The 22,838-nt window shown below is 56.8% G+C and overlaps 1 protein-coding gene across 7 annotated transcripts; it reads left to right on the forward strand.

Annotated features, from left to right (window-relative positions):
* Nucleotides 1–531: 531 nt before the first annotated feature.
* Tcf7 (transcription factor 7) lies at nucleotides 532–21,993 on the forward strand. 7 transcript variants are annotated; one of them, XM_090321248.1, is made up of 12 exons: nucleotides 532–952; nucleotides 1,030–1,096; nucleotides 1,600–1,724; nucleotides 14,423–14,531; nucleotides 15,127–15,214; nucleotides 16,461–16,553; nucleotides 17,496–17,615; nucleotides 18,403–18,565; nucleotides 18,668–18,775; nucleotides 19,176–19,224; nucleotides 19,759–19,831; nucleotides 21,577–21,692. In XM_090321248.1, the coding sequence occupies exons 1-12, from the start codon at nucleotides 692–694 to the stop codon at nucleotides 21,578–21,580; spliced, it is 1,260 nt and encodes a 419-aa protein (XP_090177374.1). In that variant the 5' UTR covers nucleotides 532–691; the 3' UTR covers nucleotides 21,581–21,692. The 7 variants fall into 7 exon arrangements, with proteins under 7 accessions (XP_090177374.1, XP_090177376.1, XP_090177378.1 ...); XM_090321245.1 differs by having other exon boundaries at nucleotides 534–952; nucleotides 21,600–21,993; XM_090321250.1 differs by lacking the exon at nucleotides 19,759–19,831.
* The last annotated feature ends 845 nt before the right edge of the window (nucleotides 21,994–22,838 follow it).

The following is a 22,838-nucleotide window of genomic DNA, read 5'->3' on the forward strand; positions in this document are numbered from 1 at the left end:
TTTGCCACAGAGGCGCTTTCGGGTTTCTCCTGGAGTCTCATGGACTTTAACCGCCAGGGCTGGCTTTGAACCCTGACCCTCCTCAGATCTCAGCCTCCTGAGAAGCTAGGATTTACAGGAGTGAGCCTCAGGCGTCCTATGAGCAGCCTCACACCCTAGTTAAGACTCCAGGCGCACTGGGCTTGGAGCCCAGAGTTCATACAAAGCTGCCCCCAAGTTCCAGCGAGCAACTAGAGCAGAAACGTAGGCCCAGGAAGCAGGGTCTGGACGTTCCTTGAGAGTCTCCGCATTTTAGGACGAGATGGTTTTCAGGTTCGCTAAGCTCCTCCGGCCCTGGAAGAGCGAGCCCTTTAAGACCATGCCCCGAGAGCGCGTCCCAGCCTCTCCCGAGAGGGAAGGGGGCGTGTCCGGGCCCGGGCCCCGCCCCCCGCCCGGGCCCCGCCCCCGCCGCGGCCCCGCCCCCCGGCACTCCGCCGGCGGCGCCTTTGATGTTCCGCCCCGCCAGCTCCCGGAGCGGCCGTGCCCGGCGCCCTCGCCCCGCGCCCACCGCCCGCCCAGGCGGAGCCAGCCCGCGCTCCGCCCGCCGCGCTCCGGGCTCGGAGATCCAGACTCCGGGCTCGCCGCCTCCCGGGCCAGCTCCCGTACCCCTCACGCCCCCACGTCCCGCGCGTCCAGGCGGGCGGAGCGCACCATGCCGCAGCTGGACGCCGGCGGAGGTGGCGCGGGCGGCGGCGGTGGCGGCGGAGACGGCGGCGACGACCTCGGCGCGCCCGACGAGCTGCTGGCCTTCCAGGATGAGGGCGAGGAGCCGGACGACAAGAGCCGGGACAGCGCCGCCGGCCCCGAGCGAGACCTGGCGGAGCTCAAGTCCTCGCTCGTGAACGAGTCCGAGGGCGCGGGGGTCCCGGGAGCCGACGGCGGGGCCCGCGGCGGCGGCGAGGCGGAGGCCGAGGTGAGCGCGCGGCCGCCCGCGGGGACCCCGACCCCCTCCCCCCGCGCCCCTCACCTCCCCTCTGCCTCTCCCCGCAGGCCCTCGGGCGGGAACACGCTTCGCAGAGACTTTTCCCGGACAAACTTGGGGGGTCTCTGGAGGACGGTGAGTGAGTTCCGCGCGGCCCGGCCCCGGGGTGCCTCCTCCTCCTCCTCCTCCTCCTCCTCCCCCGACGGCCGCGGCTCCTCCGAGGCGGACGAGCCCCGGGGGTGGGGGCGGGGGCGGGTTTCCCGGGCTCGGTGGGGGCCCCAGCCACTTCCGGTGCCCTGACCTTTATAGGAGTAAACAGACCCCCGCCATCTCCGCCTCCCTTCCAGTCCAGGTGACTCGACTGACTTCCACCCCCCCCCTCCCCACCCCCCCCGGTTCCCCGGCGGGAGGGATGGTGTGGGGTCAGAGCCGTCCAGGGTGGAGGGGGGACGGGCAGGGGAGACCTGGAACGGACAGCCGCCTCCACCGGCTCCCTGTCAGGGCGCGAACTTACTGGAAGGGGATCCCTCGGCAGGCCCCCCGCTTGATGATTACTCCTTCTCTCAAGAGCAGACCGCAGCCTGCAGCTCAGCAGCCGCCCGGGCTGGTGTCTGACCCAGCTGTGGTTTTTTTCCCAGGCCTGAAGGCCCCGGAGTGCTCCAGCGGCATGTACAAAGAGACCGTCTACTCGGCCTTCAATCTGCTCATGCACTACCCACCCCCCTCGGGAGCCGGGCAGCCCTCCCAGCCGCAGCCCCCGCTGGTAAGTGACCAACCCCCAGTTTGCCTGCCAGCCTGTTCCCTGCTACAGGTCGAAACTTGGGCAAGAAAGTGAGTTTTGCCTAAGAGGATGAAAATTCTGTGCTGTTCCCCTTACACACACCCCCAACCATCTGAAAACCAAAAGAACTCTGCTGCGGGGATTGTCGCCCATCCCCGCTCTTCCAGCTGTAGGCATTTGTCTTTCTAGCTTGTTCACAAGCAGGTTTGGGGGGCCCTGGGTTCTGGAGCGCACAGTGGATCACTTCCCTCTGGAAAGGGGGGTTGTGATTAGAGTTAGCTTTCTCTGCCTCCACCTTGGAGGGATGGACAGGAGAGCTTGCTCATCTGTTTCTTTCCTAGTCGTGCAGGAGAGAAAGTTTCCCCTCAACTGTGACATGACTGGCTTGAGTATGGCCTTGCCACAGAAAGGCCCAGAGCACCAAATGTGTTCTGAGCTGGCTGGCTTGCTCTCATGGGTATCAGGACTGGGTCAGTCAGTGGTGTTTGTTGGCAAGTGGTTGAACGAGAGTTGAATCTTTCTAACTACCCAGAGCAGTGGGATATGTGCATAATTACCACAAATTAGGCTCCTTTTCCCCCACCCCCAGATAAAATGAGATGAGCCTGTGTGCAGAAATGGCTTTTCAGACTGTCTTCAGGTGGCCTGGGTGAAGGGTGAGGACAGATGGAAGGCTTGGGGGTGGGGTCTCTGAGTAACTCTGTCCAGTGGGGCAGCAGGCAGCTCAAGATGGGGTCCACTTGGGGAGGAAAGGACATCTCTGAGGCTGCTTCAGCTGAGGAGTGAGCATTGTGGTGAGAGTCGTTTCCTGCTGAAGGTGGTGGGAGGTGAGAAGACAGACACAGGCTATTCTCCAGAAACCTGACTCTGGACCCCCTTTCTTCATCTGTGACCCACGTATGTTGGCTGACCTGATTTGCTGCCCTAGAGTGTCTTAGCTCATGAGGCGATTCCCTTCCAGGCCTGTGGGGTGGGGGCTTGCTCCCCAACCCTGAGGCCTGACTCCTGCCTGAGCAGATGGTTAACAGAGAGATTTTAGGGTCCTCTAAGGTCTAAACCCATAGATTTAAGGCCAGTTGATAAAACCTACCACTTGTAAACCTCCGGCAGGTGCTGGTTGGACTGGGGCTAGGGTCATTGTGACTAGTTCAAAAAAATACAGGCCCATGTCTCTCGCTATGATCTTAGGCTGAGATCTGAGGACCATGGTTCAGAGAGCATGGGCTAGAAAGTCTGTGAGACTCTTATCTCCAGCTAACCACCAGAAAACCAGAAGTGGTGCTGTGGCTCAGTGGTAGAGTGCTAGACTTGAGGGGAAAATACTGAGGGACAACATTCAAGCCCTGAGTTCAAGCCCCACAACTGACAAACCCCCAAACAACTAGGTCCCAGAAGTTTCCTGGCAGGGGGGCAAACAGCAGTTCCGAGTTCCTCACACTGTCTGAGCCAGCGGCAAGAGAGTCCCCAGGGACAGATGGGTATGGGTGATGGGACCATTCAGGGTTCTGTCCAAGAGTGGGTAGACATTAGACTCCCGCAGTCAGGCTTAGCCCTATGGCCTGCCCCCGCCATGTGCAAGCCCCAGTAGTTCCTGGCTGTGTGTCGTATGTGTCCCTCTTGGCACTCCTCCCTGTGTCCCCTAGTTGCTGCTCCCCCTCCTGGCACCTCTGTGAACCTGGGAGGGGAAGGGCCACTCTGTGAGGCTGGGGTAAAGATAGAGGCTGAGGCTTGTGGTAGGGGCCGCAGGGAGACGCTGGGTAGGAAAGAATATAGGGGAGCAAAGCCCCATAGTTACATCACAGTATGGGAAAGTAGTTCCTTTCATCTGGTTTGGTTGGGACAGGGTTGGGGTGGGGAGGTGTGTGCTGGTTGTAGGCTAGACTCGGGGATTCTGGGACAAGTGCGGCATGGATGATTCCTAGGGGAATGCCAGGCTGCTTCATGGGCAGGTCAGAAGCTCTGGTTCTACCTGCAAAGTCAAGAACTCGTGCTGCAGTCTCACCTCTGAGTCGCCGTGTTGAAGACTAGGTGATGGCTGTGCGAACGGGCCCTGGGCACACGGCACCTGTGGCTGAGTGGCGCCCTGGTCCCCTAGAGTGGTCTTGCTGGCCGGGACTAGAGGCTGACACCACCCAGGGTGGAGAAGCCTATGAAGAGAGTCTGGCACCAGGCGGTTCCCAGATTTGGGGAGTGCCCAGCCAAGCGGTTAAGACAGATGAGTAGACCAAAGCTCAGCTGCAGATGTCCCAGGCAGAGCTGGCCCCAGCCCAGGCTGTGAGAAAGGGTGGCCTGAGACGGGCCTGGGCTTGAGCTTCCCTCCAAACCAATCTTAAGTCAGGTCATCCTTCTAGTGTTTTCCATTGTCCAAACTGTTCACAATGCCCGGGCCTCTACCCTCTTGCCCCTCATTCTCCTGATAGGTTTCTGACCTCAGGACCTTTGCATGTACTCTTTGAGCTCTTCACCTAAGTACCACCTTTTCATTCCCCATTCAGAGCTTTCTTCAGATGTCCGTCAGTTCTTCCCATGCTGCTCTGCTTGCTTCCCCTACCCTGATAGCTCTGGAGACAAGGCTTTATAAGACACTTGTCATGTTTGCCCGATGTCCGAGCCCTGGTTTTCTCGTCTGGACAGAGGGCTACCGATCTGCCCTCCTAGACTTGAAGCTATACCAGAGAGGCACCCAGAGGCCCAGCCTGGAGTCCAATTGTCTTCGGCCAGAATTGCTCTCTTCTCCCGAGCTTTCCTGGTGCTGGCTTGGTGGCAGACCCCGCGTGGAATCCCATCTAGGTGCTGTAGCGCCACGTTAGGTTCTCAGAGACTGTGTGGCAGCTGGACCTTGGGGCTCAGGTATACCAGTCCCTACTATGGAGTAGACCTGACCTCATGCACAGATTCTTCTTTTTAGTGATGAGGCAATACTAGGAATTGAACTCGGGGCTGTTAAGAGTTGCCTCTAGGCCTTTTTGCTTTAGGCTGTTTTTCAGCTCTGGAGCTTTTCCCCAGGCCTGGCCTCTTGACTGCAATCCCCCCTGTGCCTCCTGCATAGCTAGGATTACAGGTGTGTACCGCCACGTCCAGCTAGTTTACTGAGATAGGGTCTCGATACCGCCCGCCCCCCAGGTTGGCTTTGAACTGAGAACCTCCAGATCCCTACTTCCCAAGTAGCTGGGATTACAAGCTTGAGCCATTATGCCTGTCCCTCACCTAGGGATTCTGCGGAGAGGAAGTACTATCCCTAAGGCCACAGTGGGAGCCGGAGCTGTGGCTCCATCCGGAGAATCCCTTCTCCTCCCAAAGATTGATTTGAATGTAACTCCCCTTCCTCACCCACATAAAACCCTTTGTAAGGGAAAACAAAAGAGCCAGGCGCCAGTGGCTCACACCTGTCCTCCTCAGAATGTTGATCTGAGATCAGTTAACCAACAGAAAACCTTGAGCAAAAGAGCTCCGGAACAACCCCCGGCTCCAGGTTCGAGCCCCACAACCGACCGAAAAACCAGCCTTAAACCCCTCTTCTGTGGTGGCTCCCGGGCCGCCTCTGCTGTCTCTCCCTGGTATATCGTCAGGTGGTCATGCTCCTTACTTTCTATTGATACTATGTTCCTGAAGCACCATGTGCAGAGAATCTCGGGCTCAGGAAGTAGGAGGAGGCGGGCCTTCCGCTGCCTGCTTACCTATAGTTTTGGGTCTGTGCGGCCCTGTGGTCCTGGCGGGGCCTGTGATGAGTTTCACCTCGCTTGCTTTCCACTGCCTTTGCGCTGAGTGATGGGACCTGTGTTATCTTGACCTGCCTTTCTTCGTGGTCGGGAAGCAGTGGTATGGGAAGTCTGGCTCCTCTTGCTCCCAGGCTAGGGTTCTGCCTTGAGGGGGCTTCCTGGCCCCCCCCTGCTCTGTTGGGGACAGGGTAGGATGGCTGCAGTTTTAGGGTGAACTAGCTCAGCTGGGCAAACGGACGTTCCTCAGGCTAACGGAGAGCCTGGGTGTGTTGCTAGATTGTGTGTGTGTACAACATGTGTGTGCATGCTGGTGCTTGAGCTCAGGGCCTGGCGCTGTCCCTGTTTTTTTTTGTTGTTGTTGTTGATTTAGCTTCACTTCCAGCTTCGGAGGTTAATTGGAGGTTAAGATCTCACTGACTTTACTGCCTGGGCTGGCTTTGAACCGTGATCTTGAGATCACAGCCTCCTGCGTGAGCCACCAGCGCCTTGTCCGCTAGGACTTTGGTTCTCAGCTCCATCAGCGTTCCCTCGAGGTGGTTTCCCAAGCCTGCACCGAAAGGCATTCACGCCGGCTCTGCCTGCATCCAAGTCTCTCTGAGACTTGGGTGTGAGTGCAGCTAAAGGAGGGAGAGGGAGGCGAGCGGCCCCTGTGGTCTCTCAAGGCCACAGCCCATCCCCTGCCCCTGCCAGAGGGCGGTGCACAGGACTCCAGGAAGATCATATCACCACCGAGGTCAGGATGGGCCCCAAGCCCCCTGGGGGAGGCTGCTGTCCCCCAGCCTCCTCCCTGCGCTCCCAGAACATCCCTCACGCTTGTGACAGTGCTTCCTGTCACTGTGTACAAACAAGGCTGTGTTGAAGGAAACAGGTGTTTTGTGGGGTCACAAGAGCGCCCTCCCCTGCAGTAAGGGGCTGGGATCTCAGTTCCCGCCTGTAGATGGGGGCAGACAGACCAGAAGAGGCCCTGGGTTGCTTGGCCAATGGAACCCCATGGATGCGGGGTGTCAGATATGAGGTGTCTGGCTGGTGACGATGCTGTGCTCATGGAAACTGGGCTGGAGGCCTAACTCTGTACAGGACTTTGAGAAGGAAGCTCAGGATTGGACCTGTGTCCTCCCCTGCTGTCCCTTAGCCTCAGGCGTGACCCTTGGAATCACTCGACCTGGTTTGGCCAAGCCAAACCTCTGCCCACTCATGGCTCAGGCCTAGCGAGGGTGGAGGCAGTGCAGCCCTGAGGTTCTGCTTAGCTGGATGAGGGGCACAGAGGAGAGCAAAGCTTGGAGAGAGAGCAGGAGGTCGGAGCGTGGGGCTCTGACCTAAGCCCAGGAAGAGTTGGCACACAGCCTCGGTGCCCAGGCAGTGCTGGTTCCAGAGTCTAGGAAGGCTGGCAGAGCGCGGGGTGGGTTGGCAGCATGGAAGGTCAGGGCGGTGCCCACCGCAGATGGTTTGAGTTGGACATGCAGGGACGGAAGCAGGCAGCGCTGGCAGCTGGGCCCGACTGGATGCTGGGAGGGGCAGCTGGTGGAGGAATGCGAGCAGACCACGGAGAGGGCAGCCTCCAGCCTGGAAGACCCCCGGGGCCAGCGCAGGTCCAGGACCTCTCCACTGCTGTTTTCCTCTTACTGGTGATTTGGCCAAAGTGCCTGGGGAAGACCCAGGAAGGAAACCATGTTCCGTGCCCCCCCACCCCCAGTTCTGCCAGAAGGAAGGTGGAGGGTACCTGGGATCCAGGGCTGGGGTCCTGGCCCTCAGCTGCCTGCCACCCCAGTGCTGTGGAGCCTGGAGGCGCCTGGTGACACAGCCTTCACCCCCAGCCATGTCTCCACAGCCAGAACGCCCCGGAGAGCAGAGGAAGCGCACGGGCTGCCAACTACGCTTCCTCCTGGTCCCTTCTCCCCGGGCGAGGAGCCGTCTGGGCCCCACACCGTCTGCTTCCAGATGACGTGTGTGCAGTGGAGGCCGCAGGCCTGGGCGGGCAGATGGAAGCCTAGGGAGCTGGGGGCAAGGACTTCCCCCACCCCATGTTGTCTGGGCCAGCCTGGGTGCCAGTGGTGGCAAATGGCCTCTTGCTAGAAGAGCCAGATGTCTCGTGAGGCAGCGGCTTGTGGGGGAGAAGGTGTCCTCGCCCTGCTCCTTATGACCTCTAGCAAATCTGTCACCAGTGGGGGGAAACCCCTAGTTAAGGCTTCTGAGGTCCAGACTGGCTAGACAGGGCCTGCTGGCTGGGTGGGCATCAGGTGCATCTGGCTGGGTCGGGGAGAAGGGTGGTCAGGAGGGAGAGCTAGGCGGTAGCGTCCAGACTGGGGACTCTGAGTAACTCTGACTTGGCTCTGGGGGCCGCCATCTGAAACGCATTACTGATGCTTTGTAAACTCCACATCATTCGGCCACATGAAAGCCTGGGACCTAAAAATAGCCACTCCCGGAGGACGCCCCGCACTGACGGAGCCCAGCTGACCTCTGCACGCACACCCACCGCCGGGGAGCCGGGACGGGCAGTGCCACACCTCCCCACCCAGCGTGGGCTGAGCTGCCTGAGGCGCTGTCTAGGCACAGATCTTACCTGGCTGGTCAAGGCCTCAGGCCTTGAGACCTCACTCGAAGCAGAATGTCTGCAGGAGTCAGGAAGCAGCCTTGAGGGTGTCGTGCAGCCTCAGGACCTGTGCCCACACGTCTATACCTGGAGTTGTCCCTGGCAAGCTCCTTGCAAAGCTGCTGAGGCCCAACAAAGTGTAAGAGGATGCAAGAAGAGGACCTGACTTGCTGAAGATTGGCTTGTCCACTGGTGGGGGAGAAGGGGAGCTCTGCCTGGGCCCTAGGCTTGGGTGAAGAACAGGAGGGCGTTGCTGCCAGCGCCCACTCTTTGCCCTGCTTTCTGTGGATTCCCTCTCCCTACGGTCTCGGCGACCAACTGCAAAACCACTCTTTTCCCTAAAAATAAACATGCTTATGGGATCGAGGGAAGCTTTGTAGCTATCAAAGGAAATAATAGGGTGTTTAAGAAAATTACATTGTGTTTTAAGGAACCAGCATGAAAGTCATTAAGTTGGAAGCTTCATTCAGATCAGATGGCTCTGTGGCCAGTCTGGTGGCCAGGCAGGCAGAGGGTGGGTGGGCCTCAGATGCTGAGAGACAGCCAGGGTCCAGGCGGGGTTGGCCGCTCCTGCGGCCGCCACCCCAGAGCTGGCTGGCAGGCTTTGAAGCAGTGTGCGGCCTCGAGAGCCACCCAGCTGCCTGTGGTAAGCAACCCTGGGAGAGGGGCTGGAGGAAGCAGGGAGGCCCCAGGCCACGAGTGCTGGAGGCCAGAACATGGTGTGGGGGCTTTTCAGGATGGTATGGTAGTTTGCATCCAGAAGGGCTCGATCCTGGCACAGAGTAAGTGCTCGGCGAAGTTGTTGGAAGAACAGGCAGCCACAATGGCGTATGTTTCTAGAGCTTCCCCAAAGCCAGGCCTGTGCAGGAGTGAGAAAGTAGGTACTGTTGTTGTCCCATTCTCCAGATGGGGAAACTGAGGCTCAGGGAGGTTAAAGAACATGCTAGTAACTGACAATTCAGGATCCAGAGCCGCTTCCACGTCTTGTGGGCCTGCCCAGTTTGTTCTAGAATGTGTGGGGCTGGGAAGGTGGAAGTTACCCGGACCCTCAATTCATAAGCAAGGAGAAAGTCTGGCCTTGCCGCTCCTGATCTCCAAGCCAGGACCTGGCCAGGCTGGCACTTCTGCTTCCAACACCAGCTGAGGGCAGGGTGCCCAGCATCAGGAGCTGGTTGGTTGGGAGACCAGAGCTTAGGCTCTGCAGAGGAAATGCCATGTGGGAAAGCGGAGTGAGTGGGCCTTGCGACTCCTCGAGGTTCGGGGTCTGACGGAAGGCTGGCTGGCACTGTCCGCTGAGAACAAGCTGAGTCTGGTGCAGAATGACGGGCAGGGAGATTCCTGCAGCCTCGCCGCCTGCCCGTCTTGCTGGGGGAGGGAGGGAGGGAGGGGGCGTCTACCACTGCTCTGGTGGTTGCCCCACCAGAGGGGTTCGGTGGTCTGCTCTGATGGCAGTCAGACTGAGCTCTCGAGGAAATGGAGGGCCAGCGTCTTGACCTGGCTGCTGCTTCTCCTTTTTTCTCCTTTGGCTGGTTGCGGGGCTTGAACTCAGGACCCTGGGTACTGTGCCTGCTCAAGGCTAGCACTCTCCCCCTTTGAATCACAGCGCCACTTGTGACTTTCGATGGTTCATTGGAGGACTTGCCTTGCTCGAGCTGGCTTTGCATCGTGATCCTCGGATCTCAGCCTCCTGACTAGCTGGTGTTACCGGTGTGAGCCGCTGGCACTCAGCTCCTTTTGTTCTGTTTTTGCTCTTAAGTTCCAGCAATATTAGAAACCATAAAAGTATTCATCAGTACGCTGGGCACGGTGGCTTGAGCCTGTAATCCTTGATAGTCAGGAGGCTGAGGTCTGAGGATCGCAGCTCAAAGCCACCCAAGGCACTAAAGACTGTCAGACTCGTATCTCCAATCACTAGAGAACCGGAAGTAGCCCTGTGGCTCCAGGGGAAGGGCGGTGGCCTTGAGTTGAAGAGCTCAGGGACAGTGCCCGGGCCCTGAGTTCAAGCCCCACGACAAAATTAATCGGTGAACCCTCCCTGCGGCCCTACAAGGTAGTGGACATTGCAGTTGATGAAACATTGTGTAAACACCAGAGGCAAGGTTTGAACTCAGGTACCTGATAGTCCCCAGCTCCTCCACAGTGCTCCACTGCCCCATCGGCTGCATATATTTGTTACAGAGCTATGGCCTCTTGGCTCCCTGCGCCATCTCTTCACTCCCAGAGTTGGGCATTTCACCCTCTGCATCACGTCTACACTGTGTGTGTGTGTGTGTGTGTGTGTGTTGCTAGCAAGCCCTGAAGCCCTGAGTTCAGGTGAGACAGTCCGAGGCCTGCAGTGGCCAGCTTGCCTCTAGGCCAGTTCTTGGCAGCTGCTGTCAGCCACAACGATGCCTTTGAAGCCTGTGGTTGGAGGATGGAGTTTCTGGTCAAGAACCCCAAAAGGTGGAGTACCGGCATGGGGGGGGGGGGCTCTGCCCTTCTCGCCTCGCTCTTGCCACACTTCCCCAGAGCCTTGCTCTCCTTTTACTTCTGCCTGGCAGGGCCAGAGCTGTGCCTGCCTTAGTCCATGGCGGAGCTGGGTGAGAAACCACTAGGACCTGGCGAGCGGGGCGCCCAGCCCCAATTAGCGGCTTGCTGATGTCAGCTAGCAGCTCAGCTACAGCAGCTCCGGAAGCGTCTATTTGCCTCCTAAAAACATCCTGTCCCCCGGGGCGTCCCCGCTCAGGAGGAAGGGCAGTGCAAGTGAACGAAATGCACACAAACCACCAGAGGCTGTGGGCAGCGGGGCTCAGCCAGCTTGGGGTGATGCAGGGCCTTCAGCCCCACAGTCGCCACCGAGCCTGTTACCTGATGTCACAGCCAGGTGCTAAGGGACCGCACACATCTGGCAGAGCTGGGTCATACAGCAAGTAGCTTCCGGCTGGCAGGTGGTATAGAGCCTCCTGGCACAAAAGGGCATGGCCCGGCCATTCCCCAGCCCGGCCAGCACCTCGTGGTGGACTCACCGTGGCTAGCGTCCAGCCTGCTGTGGGTGAGACACTCGGGCTTGTCCTTGAGAGAGCCTGGCATCTTGGGCTGGGCTCCTGCCTTTCGCTCTCTGCTTGTTGGCATGCGGACCTGCGTGGCTCAAGACTGGCACACTCTTTGGGAAAGGCCAGGAGCCTGCCTGCCTCTTTGGATTATTTCTTTCTCGTGGGCCCCAGGCTAGCCAGATTCCCGAGCATCTGCGCTGGGCTGGACAGCGACCCCGGGAATGCCTGATGGGGTTCCCAGGGCTGATGGGGACCAAAGTGGAGGGCAGACATGAGACTTTTCCAAGGTGGCCTTTTGAGCGGGCCACCATTGCAATTGTTGAGGGGAGCTGTGCTGAGGGAGAAACCAGCTGGCACAACGCCCAAGCCCATGCCCAATGTGGGCCTCGTGTTTTTCTAGAATGGGTCATTTTCTCCCCCCGCCCCTTAATTAGCCTGAAGTTGTCACCTCCAAGAGTGGCCACCCAGATTTCCCCTTTCTGCTGCTCCTGACTCAGACCTGCAGGCAGGAGAGGACGGTGCCAAAGGCGAGGGGTCTCAGGTGCCAGGTAGCATGACCTTGGACGTCCTCTAGCTCTGTGTCGCTGTGACCCAGGCCTGCCATGTTCTCCCTGGGTCCACAAGACTCCACACTGCAAGAGGGCCCAGTCAATGCAATCCAAAACAAAGCATGTCCCCAGACCCCAGGCAGAGCTGCCACAGCGTGGTGGGGTCAGTGCAGGAGGCCTCCCCCACCCCCTTACCCCCCCCCCCCCCCCCCCGCCCAGCAGCTGGAGGGCTGGAGCAGGGGGTGAGATGCAGGGAATAAGGCTGCCTGGCATTCTTGAAGACCTTGAGAACCCAGAAGGGGGGCTCAGCAGGAGCAGTGAGGGGCCGCGGGATCAGGGGAGACGCCCCCTCCAGCTTTGCTGCCCCAGGCTGGAGAGGGGGAGGATGTGCAATGCCCGCCTCAATCGAGTTGACCCCAGCTGTGTCGGCGTTACTTGGCTTCACCTCTGCATTTGGCAAGCAGATGGCAGCCTCAGTGCTCCCGTCCCCTTTCTGTCAGTGTCACCTTGGAGGGAGGTCCTCGGACCTAACCACACTCCTCCAGACCCCAGGCCTCCTCCCAGACCTCGCCTGCTCACTGGGCATAGATAGGCCTTCTTCATGGAGGTGACCAGTTTCAGAGAGGAGGAAGGGGGGAGTGCTGGCATCTTAGCAGGAGGATCGTGGGCCAGTGACAGCACGGGAGACATGACAAGGGCTTTGTGGGCCATGGCTAAGTTTTACTGCCGGTCAGTGGCCCTAGCAGGTGTGTGGCAGGTCCCCGCTGTCCTTAGGGTCCCAGGTGAGCCAATCAGCCAGGCTGGAGAAGGGAAAGACTGAGCTTAGGACTGCCATAGCCTTGCTACATCTCCCTTACTGCCCCATCTGCTCACAGCAGCCACAGTGCCTTTGCCATGTAGAGGGTGGCATTCTCGAGGGACCGCTTGCTACACATGTGACCTGTGTCTCAGTCCCCTCATCTGTCAGCGGGGCAACTGGGCCCCTCTCCGGTTGGCTTGGTGTTGGGCTGCCATTGGCACCATCGGCAGGCAACTCATCTGCCTTAGACATTGCTTCACTGAGCACTTGGTGCCTCAGTTACCCCCCCCCATGGCTTGTGCCCGCTGGTGGATCCTTGCACACTGGGGGGTGGGGGTAGGGGTGCATGTCCTGGCACAGTCTGTCACAGGGAGGTGTTTGTAGAAATCTCATAGGCTCCTCTGCCCAGAGGAAGTGGCAGCTTTCTTCGCTGGGAAAGTGTTGTGGGGCTCAAGCGTTTGGGGGTTTTCAGAGTCAACCGTCAGAGGCGAGGGAGTTTCTCTGCTGGCGGTGGTGGCAGGAACTGGGCGCTCACCTGCTGCAAGCGCTGCGGTCTGCAGGGAAAATGCCGACTGTTTTTCACCTGAGCCTGCAGCAGTCAGGGGTGGGGGCGGCCTCAGCCCAGCTTGAGAGCCAAGGGGCAGGAGACCCCCCCACTTTCACCTTTTGCTGCCTGGCTCCAGCCTGCTGCGAGTGCAGGCCAAGCCCCAGAGCAAGGAAATCTTAGCCTTAGCCTTAGGCTAGGGCTGGGGGCACAGGCCTGGGTGAGCGGTGGCAGGAGGGAATCAAGGCTAAAAAGGCCTTGATTCCCAGGGAGTTTTCCACTCTAGTGGCCTCTCATCAGTTACCACCACCCCCAAAAAAAAAAAAAAATCTAGGTCAGACTTCGCACTTGAGCCCAAGGAGGTGGACAGGACAGAGAGACTCTGGTTCTACAGCGAGAGAAGGTCAAGTCCCCATGCAGGGAGAAGACCTGCCCAGCCTCCTGCAATGAAAAGCTGGCAGCATTTAAGCAAGTTTATTATACACTAATTTTACAAATTACCACTGGGGAAGGATGTAGTAAGGCAGGGAAAGGGACAGGAGTCCCCAAACCTCCGAGTTGTCTGGTGAGGGAATCCTGGAGAGGGCTGCATTGAAAGGAGAATAAGGAGGGATTCCTGCAGGGCCAGGCAATGATTACAGATGGGGAAAAAATGGCGGTCTACTTGAACCCTAACGTGTGGGAAAGAGACCAGATTCAGAAGGGCCTCGGCTGTCCACACGGGGGAAGGGTGCAACTCGCTGCTGGAGGCAGGCACACACAGCGCAGCTGGCAGCAGGGCTGGTGGTGAGAGCTATGCCACCTTGTGCCCTGCCTCAGTTTGAGCGTCTTCAGATCCAGCTTTCTCTGTCCTTCCCTGGGTCCCCTGGTTGCCAGGTTGCAGTTTATTACTGGAAAGGTTACTGAAGAGCTGAAGGCATGCAGGGGGAGTCTGGGGTGAGGCGAGCCGGGCTGGGACCGTGGTCGAGGTCACCCCTTCAGGCTGTCAGCCGGTGGCAGGGAAGGGGAGCCTGCATTGGACGTACCCACAGGGCACAGGAAAGGGCGCATGGCTCTGGCAGTGGCTTGCTGTGGCTTGGTTGTGTGTGGAGTCCTCTTCCCAAGCAACCGATGACTGAGTCATCTCTTGACTGAAACCACCCCACGGTGTGAAAAGTAAGAGTCCTGTGCTGCTAAGAAAACCAGAAAAGGGGGGGAGGTGGTCCCCAAGGGAGCCAGTTCTCGTCTCCGAGATACAGGGCTAAGTGGTCTTTTGCTGGAGGAGCAAAGAGCACTGGGCCCGGCTGCCTGGGACTGGTGGCTGTGTGCAGGCTGGCAGGAGAGCTCTCTGTCTCCCGGGACCGAGGGGAGAATGCAATGTGGACCCCCAACCCCCTTCCTCCAAGAACAGCCGAACCCTGCCTGACAGCACTTTTGCCACTCTGGCTCACTTCCCTCCTTTGCAGCACAAAGCCACGCAGCCCCACCATGGAGTCCCCCAACTCTCCCCTCTCTACGAGCATTTCAGCAGTCCACACCCCGCACCTGCAGCCGCAGACATCAGCCAGAAGCCAGGTATGGCGGGGCGGGTGTGGGAGGGGACCCGATGAGACCGGAGCCTGGTAGCTTGGCATACTTTGCAACAGCACAAAGCTACCGGGGCCTAAGACTGAAAGCGTCAGTATGGGGTGGGAGTCGGGGTCACTCTGAGGGATCTGCCACTCGCCACCTTCTGTACACTGCTGATAAGTCAGAGCTGCAGCCTTCTCCTCCCTCAGCGAGAAAATGGAAAGTGATGGTTGTGATGGCTGATTCACCTCAGTCCCAGCCCCAGTCATTCTGAAATCTACCCTAGTCAGCTGTGGGAAAGCTGCTGACTCAACCCTGGGGCTGGGTGGAGCCCTGGCTCTCCCTCCCCACCCAGGTTCCTGGAGGCCTGGTGTTCGGGCCTGGCGGAGCCTGCAGCAGGACAAATCCAGCTGCAGAACTGTGGGCCCCAGAGAGCCTCCCCCTCCTGCGTGGCGCCATAGGCATGTCACCCCAGCTCCTTGTTCCCCTTACCTGTCAGGTCACCATCCATGCTAGGAGAGCCCTAAATAAGCCACTACGTCCCGACCACTCGCAAAGGGAAGTCGGGCCAGGCTTAGCATTGACCCAGCCTTTTCTCTAGTTCATAGGCCTCTGCAGACCCCTGATCTCTCCGGATTCTACTCTCTGACTTCAGGCAGCATGGGACAGCTCCCCCACACCGTGAGCTGGTGAGTGTGGGTCCCGTGGGAAAGGAGCTTCGTGGGCTGGATGGGCTATCTATACCGCCCTTCCATGCTCATCCTTACCACTCGGTGCGCTGCTGGTGTAGACAGCACAGGTTGCCCAGCAGTTCCATTCCACCTGGCCCTGAGCAGGAGCCCTTGTCGTCCCCCGACCTGTGGGTCATTCCCCGATTGGCTTGTAGACTGTCTCTAGATCCATGTGAAAGAGGAAATGAAGGACAGCTGCTGCTCCTCAGTGCTTGTCGCTGAGTGGGTCCTGCCTTGGCCGAGTCGCTTGAGGCATCAGCTCTTGTCCACATGGTGACTGCTTGAGCTCAAGCACCCTGACCCTCTGTTGGGCTTGACTGGGCCCGAGGACATTTCTTAGCTGGAATTGGCTCTGTAAACTACTAGGTCTTCACACGCCCTTGACCTGTGTAACCCAGGTGAAGCAGGAACGACTAGCTTCCCAGGAAGACAGGGAAGGCCACAGAGCACCATTCTAAATACAAAGCAGGGCTATCTCCAAGCACCCTCAGGAGCAAGATGGGGCAGAGAGGGCTCAGAGCCCAGCCTGGTAGCGCCGGGTCAGGATTCTACAGAAGCAAATCTAACCAGCCTCTGGAGAGTTCCCCAAGTCGGAAGCTGCAAAGACCAAGAGCCTTGGCCTGCAGAGGAAGTTTAGCCACGAAAGCTTTTAAGCAGAGGAGTGTAGGCCTGCGTCCTGGAGTCCCCTTGGGTGGCCCTTGACTGCCAGAGCTACTTGAGCTGACAGATGCTTAGAGGTTTCTGCCTTCTCAGAGGGTAACCCACACAAGAGCCAGACAAAGACAGGGCACTGTTAGTATTGCTTTGCTGGGGGACTGTAGGGGCCCAGATGGCTTTCTTTACACTTGGGACCTTGGGAAAGGAGTCCCTTAGTCAGCCAACACCTGAAGAATGGATGACCAGGAGATGAAGTAGGCAAGCTGGGGGCAGAAAAGCATCTCAGACATCTGCAGAGTGCAAAGGCTCTGGGGTCGCTATTAGCCTAAAGTGTCAAGAATGCAGCTGGGAGGCCCAGGAAGCCTGCCCAGCTGGGTCCTGGGAGAAGGCCAACATTAGGCCAAGGCTGGGAACACTAGTACAGCCAGCAGAAACATGTGCAGTTGCCCACCGGTGGCAGAGGCCCATTTGTCTCCAAGACTGCATCCTCAGTAAAGTGTGACTGGCTGGCAGCCAGGCTCCTAACAGCTGTCTCTCCCAAACACAGGCCCAGTCCTCCTCTCTACCCCCTGTCCCCTTCCTGCGGATATAGACAGCACTTCCCTGCCCCTCCCGCAGCCCCTGGCGCCCCCTACCCCAGGTGAGTTCCCTGCTGGTGGCCAGGCTCCTGCTTCCTGTCTCCCAGGCTTCAGTGCCCACACAGGGCTGTGCTTCCCCTGTGTCCATCTGTCCGTCTGCTATTCTGTGCCTAAAAGCTAGCGGGAGTCTGAGGCCTCAGCACAGCACATGATTAACTCGCTAGGGTCCTGCGCCCTGTTGGGGCACCTTTTACACCACTGCTCCCTCCCTCCCACCGCTGGCCCTTAGTGCTGCCAGTCCAGCTATCCCACATTGTGCAAGTGGTAAGGACAGTTCTCCCCCACCACACAGCAAGATGAAAGGGGAAGGGGGACAGAGACAAGGAGTGGCACCTGCCACTTGCAGCCTTAATAGAACCACCACAGCAGAGGGAATTCTACACACAAGTAGCTGGGGAAAGCAGAGAGACTCGAACCAGGCATTCGGGACAGGCAGGGAAGGATCATGGGAATGAGAGTATTCTCAGAGGCAGGGAAAATTGTAGAAGCTGCAGCTGGCTGGGAGTGATAGGAAGCAGAAGATGGAGGGGTCTCAGCAATGAGCTCAGGCAGGATTGAGTCTGGGCTTGATTCTGTGAGCAGTGGGAGGAAATGTCAGCAGGAATGAGGCAGAACATTCTAGATTATGTTGAGAGTGACCTTACAGGGCAAGTGTGAGGAAGCCCACAAGACAGTGATAAGATCTTGAAGCCCCCACTAGTGGGGGCAAATGGCAAGAAGGGAACACTCAGCGCTACTTGGGACCCAGTAACCATGTGAACTGCATCCGCACAGTTCTGTAGTGTCTGCAGTGTGTTGAGAGCAGGACTTGTGTGTGTATATCATGTGTGTCCAGGCTGATGGGGTGTCTGTTCACCTGTCCTCGGCACAGTGCAAGGGACCCCAGTGTGCCCAGTCTGGTCCTAAGTCCTTCCTGGCTCAGTGTCAACCCCTCCTGCTTCCAGGTTCACTCACCCGTCCTTGATGCTGGGTTCAGGTGTTCCGGGTCATCCAGCAGCCATCCCCCACCCGGCCATTGTGCCCCCCTCAGGGAAGCCGGAGCTGCAGCCCTATGATCGAACTCTGTGAGTGAGAACGCCCAGAGCCAGGGACGGAGGGGCATTCAACAGATGTGGTCACCCAGAATGTCTACACCCTTATCAGGCCCAACATAGGCTTCCTAGCAGCTTGAATTGCCAGCGGGACACCGCCCCCCCCCCCCAATGCCACCTTGTGGCATGAGCTACTCATGATCCTGGGGCTTAACTCACAGCTAATGCTAGACTAGTGCTCTACTACTTGAGCCATAATTCCACTTAGGGATTTTTGCTGGTTAAGAAGAGAGAAGAATCTCACAGATATTCCTGCACCAAGCTGGCTCTAAACTACCATCCTCAGATCCGATTCCTGAGTTGCTAGGATGACACAAGCACTCAGCTGAGGGGGTGGATAGGAGAAACATGAGCCAAGGTAACCAGGTAGTGGTGGCTCATGCCTATAATCCTAGCTACTAGGAGACAGATTAGTGGATCTCCATTTGAAGCCAACCTGGTCAGGAAAGTCCATGGAACTTATCTCTTAACTTCCAAAAAAGCCAGAAGTGGAAATGTGCAGCTCAAGTGATACAGCACACTACCCTTGAGCACAGAAGTGCAGGGACAGCCAACAAGCCCCAAGTCCAAGCCCCAAGACCAGCACAAAAGGGAGGGGGTGGGAAAGATGGGCTACGAAATCTGTACCCCTGCATCTCCCTGGCTGTAGTCACAGTGTGGCATCTTCGAGATGTCGTTTGTCAGTGCTAGTGTACATACACTTTATACAAGAGGGCCAAGGCACTGTGGGTAGCTCTTAAATCATCTGTGTGCTTCTCAGGAAAACACAGGCAGAGTCCAAAGCAGAAAAGGAGCCCAAGAAACCAACCATCAAGAAGCCCTTGAACGCTTTCATGCTCTACATGAAGGAGATGCGAGCCAAGGTTATTGCGGAGTGTACACTCAAGGAAAGTGCTGCCATCAACCAGATCCTGGGCCGCAGGGTGAGGACGTGGGCAAGTGGGCTGGCAGGGAAGGCCCCTTTACTATGGCACAGCCTGTGGACTCCCTGATGCACTCCCATATGCCCCTCTCTCCTACTGCAGTGGCATGCACTGTCTCGAGAGGAGCAAGCTAAGTATTATGAGCTGGCCCGCAAGGAAAGGCAGCTTCACATGCAGCTATACCCAGGCTGGTCAGCACGGGACAACTACGTGAGTGACTGAGGATGCGCCCCGGGGTGGGTTGGGAGCCTTCTCAGAGCAGAGCTCCGTCCTAATGACACAGATGAGGCAGTGGAGCTACTGTGAAGGCAGGCCCACGTGTCCTGTGCCCTGCAGAATGCACGCACCATGGGGCTGCTTCCCAGCATGTGGCAGGGCCACATGAGCAGATGAGGGGACATCTGGAAGTTGTTTCCTCCCTTCAAATTAGAAATCAGACTGGGAGAGGAAGAAGCCCCCAAATGTCTCTCTCTCTCACAAGAACCACAATCAGAAAACATTGAGGCCTCAAGGTAGATGGGGTGATGCCCAGAATCCCAGGCCGGCTGGCCAACCACAGGCCAGGTCACTTTCCACCTCCTTGGTCTGAGCATCTTTTCTTTCCCTCTAGGGAAAGAAGAAGAGGCGGTCAAGAGAAAAGCATCAAGAGTCCACCACAGGTAAGGTCTTGCCTCAGCAACAGAATGTCCTCCCGTGTCCCCACTTTCAAAAGAATCCCCTTGCTCTGGCCCTGGGGACATATTGAGGAGCAAGCCTCTGTGCCCTAGGGATCACCAGCAGGAAGCAGGGGGTCAGGGAACCCTCCCTTGGCAGCAGCTCCAGTGACAAGAGATGGATAGAGCGGGCAGGTAGCTGTGGTGGATGGGCTTCCCTAAAGGCATTCATGGGCTCTCGTGAAGCCTCCATGCTAGAAGGGGCCTTGGAGGAGCCTGCCTGAGTAGACCACCTCCCCACTCCATCCTTCTTCCCCCTGCTCTTCTACCCAGCTGGGTGACACCTTTTCTGGTATCTTGCTCTAGGCCCCCACTGAGGCTAGCTGAACCACAGAAAGGTCCAATCAGCCTGTGGAAGCTCTAGGGTGTCTGTAACTATCTTAACACTGACATTACCTCTTCTTTCTGGGCCCTGCTCTGTCCTGCTGCCTGCCTGCTCGCCCTCTGCCCTGTTCTACCCCTCTGGCATGCTGTGAGCAGACCCTGGCTCGCCTAAGAAATGTCGTGCTCGCTTTGGCCTCAACCAGCAGATGGATTGGTGTGGTCCCTGCAGGTGGGTTTGTCCCCACCATCATTTTCCCTTTGCTTCAAGCTGCTTCCCCAACTGCATATATTCTGCCGGGCCTGTAGTTTCCTCCTTTGGCCCCTCGGACCCCCTCCCCTAGCATGCCCAGGAGACAAGGGAATACCTATGCCTTTTAAGAATGAGAATACAGGCCAGGAGTATAGCCTAGTGGTAGAGTGCCTGCCTAGCATGCACAAAGATCCAGGTTCAATCTCTAGGTACCACCTATTTAGAAAAGCCAGAAGTGGTGCTGTGGCTCAAGTGGCAGAGCACTAACCTTGAGGGGGTAACCTCAATGCTCAGTTCAAACTCCAGGACTGGCAAAAAAAAAAAAAAAAAAAAGAGTGGAGAGACAGAACATTCTAGAAGGAAAGGCAGGTGGCTCTGGTGCCAGCCAAGGTCTAGCAAGTCCCCCCAAACAAATATCACACACCACACAGGTGGCATGGGCCCTTGCCCTCAGGCCATAAAGGTAGGTAGGATACCTGCTGATAGAGAATGCCAAGGAAAGCAAGGTAAGAACATTAGAGGACTGTCTGTAGAACCTGGCTGCCAGTCAGAAGATTTGCTGACTTGTTTTAACCAGAGGGTTAAAGTGGGGAAGGTGAACCAATGGTATCCCTGGGCCATCATAGTTAATGGGCTGCATGGTACAAAATTTGTGTACTTTAAGAAATACCTGCAAGTAATCCAAGTAGCCACAGCACCTGTTTTTGTTAAAGCACTTGGGGCCAGTGACTCGTGCCCATAATCCTAGCTACTTAGGCGGCTGGGGGCTGAGGATCACAGTCTGAAGCCAGCCCAGGCAGAAAAATCTTGAAACTTACCTCTAATTCATCACCAAAAAACCAGTAGTGATGCTGTGGCTCAAAATGGTAGAGTGAGTCAGAAGTTCATAGGCCCTGAGTTCAAGCTCAACAATCAATGAAGTTTTGTATATTAAGTCCATTTAAAAAAAACAACAACAAAAAAAATATCAGGGGCTGGGAGTTTGGCCTAGTGGTAGAGTGCTTGCCTAGCATGCATGAAGGCCCGGGTTTGAGTCCTCGGTACCACATACATAGAAAAAAGCCAGAAATGGTGCCGAGTCTCAAGTGGTAGAGCTCTAGCATTGAGAAAGCCCAAGGACAGTGCTCAGGCCCTGATCAAGCCCAGGACTGGCAAAAAAAAAAAAAGTAAAAAAAAGACAACACAACACAGAAGTACCCAATGTATACTGTCAGTCCAAAAAATGTTCACATTTCTACAATCACTTGGTAAGAGTATAGTTAAAAAAAAAAAACAGAACAGAGGAGGTAGAGGCACAGTGGGAAACGCTGTCCTCAGAAGGGATCCCATTCCATCCATTTTGTGCTGAAGACAAACTGGCCTAGATAATTCTTAAGTTCATAATTCTTAAGTTAGTTAACAGACAACTAGGGATTACACAGCCTAGAAGCCACCAGGCACTGCACATAAGGATCCCACAAGCACATGAAGCAGAAGCTAGAAAGACCAGGGGGATGCTGTTTCTGGAAAAGCAGAGGTAATTCCCATGGATGCCTATTCAAGTTCCCTCTGCCACCTGGTGGTGATCATGAGAATTGCACCTACTCTGGGTCAGGCCATCTAAAGTAGACTCAGGCCTGAGGGTAAAATGTCACTCAAGCCATGGGGGAGGGCACACCAAAGGGCAAGATCAGCATTTTTTTTTGGTTGTGGTATATGACTATGAATTCACCCTCTGTTTACAGATAACTCTCTTCACTATTCCTAGGAGGAAAAAGAAATGCATTCGGTACTTACCCGGAGAAGGCCGCTACCCCGGCCCCGTTCCTTCCGATGACAGTGCTCTAGGCTGCCCCATGTCCCCTGCTCCCCAGGACTCACCCTCATACCTTCTGCTGCCCTGCTTCCCCACAGAACTTCTTGCTGGCCCTATGGAGCCAGCACCAACATCCTCAGGCCTCTCTGGCACTGTCAGCCACCCTGTCTCTGAGCCCCCACAGGTCCCCCACCACAGCACCCTTCAGAGTACACAGGTACAGCAACAGGAGTCTCAGAGACAGGCTGCTTAGTGTGCCCAGGGTGAACCCCAAACCTGGGAGGAAGCTGCAAGAGATTGAAATCACATGGAAACCAGAGAAGGACTTGTCAGGGTTCTGGCTCTGAAGCTTTCAGAACCTGCACAACTTCTGCCCAAACTGACCTGGGGCCATCAGTTCAAACTGCTGAAGCAGTGTGGGATCACATCTGTGTTGCGTCAGTGCCCTGAATGAGATGACATCTACCAGCCCACATCATCTCTGCTGTGCTAGCCAGATGCCCTTGCCTCCCTTGCTTTTTCTTTGCTGTAGGATATAGATGGGCCAGACTTTCTCTACAAATGACTTGTGTCCTTTCTGCCACACCCTCCTATGCCAGACATTCTGCATGGACCAAGAATGACCTGTTGTAGCAAAACATGCACAGTCAGCTGCAAAGCTCAAGATGACAATACTTCTACGGGGATCAAGAAGCTCTATTTCCAACAAACCAGCTGCCACTCCTAAGCTGGACCAGAAGCCTCTCACCGTATTCTAAGCTTGCCACAAACAGCAAAAAGAATTAGGTCTAGTTCAGGCAACAGGAATAACCTGGCCCTCTGCTAGCAAGCAAGTGTGGGTATGAAGGGTATCTGCTTTTACTTCAAACATGTCTCCATTTATTAAATCTTTACAGCCACATCCAGCTCATCCCCATCAGTTGAGCCAGTTTTGGGGCAGCTATGGAGAGGACAAATCCTGGCCTTCCCCCTGCAGAGCCTGTTCAGCATGCAGACCAGGCCAGCGTACATATCCTTACAGGGCTACAGGAAAGTCCACAACTAAAAACAAGGAGCCCAGTAACCTCTAGTGGTGGACGTGAATTTCACCACGACCCACTTTTGAGCCAAGCTTCAGTCCTGAGCCTTATTTTTTATTTTTGCATTCTCACCATATATAACCCGACTCCAAAGAAAACTGGCTGTCTACTC

Source organism: Megascapheus bottae, chromosome 29 (genome assembly GCF_031878675.1).
Source record: "Megascapheus bottae isolate mThoBot1 chromosome 29, mThoBot2.hap1, whole genome shotgun sequence".
In the NCBI taxonomy this organism is placed as follows: Eukaryota; Metazoa; Chordata; class Mammalia; order Rodentia; family Geomyidae; genus Megascapheus; species Megascapheus bottae.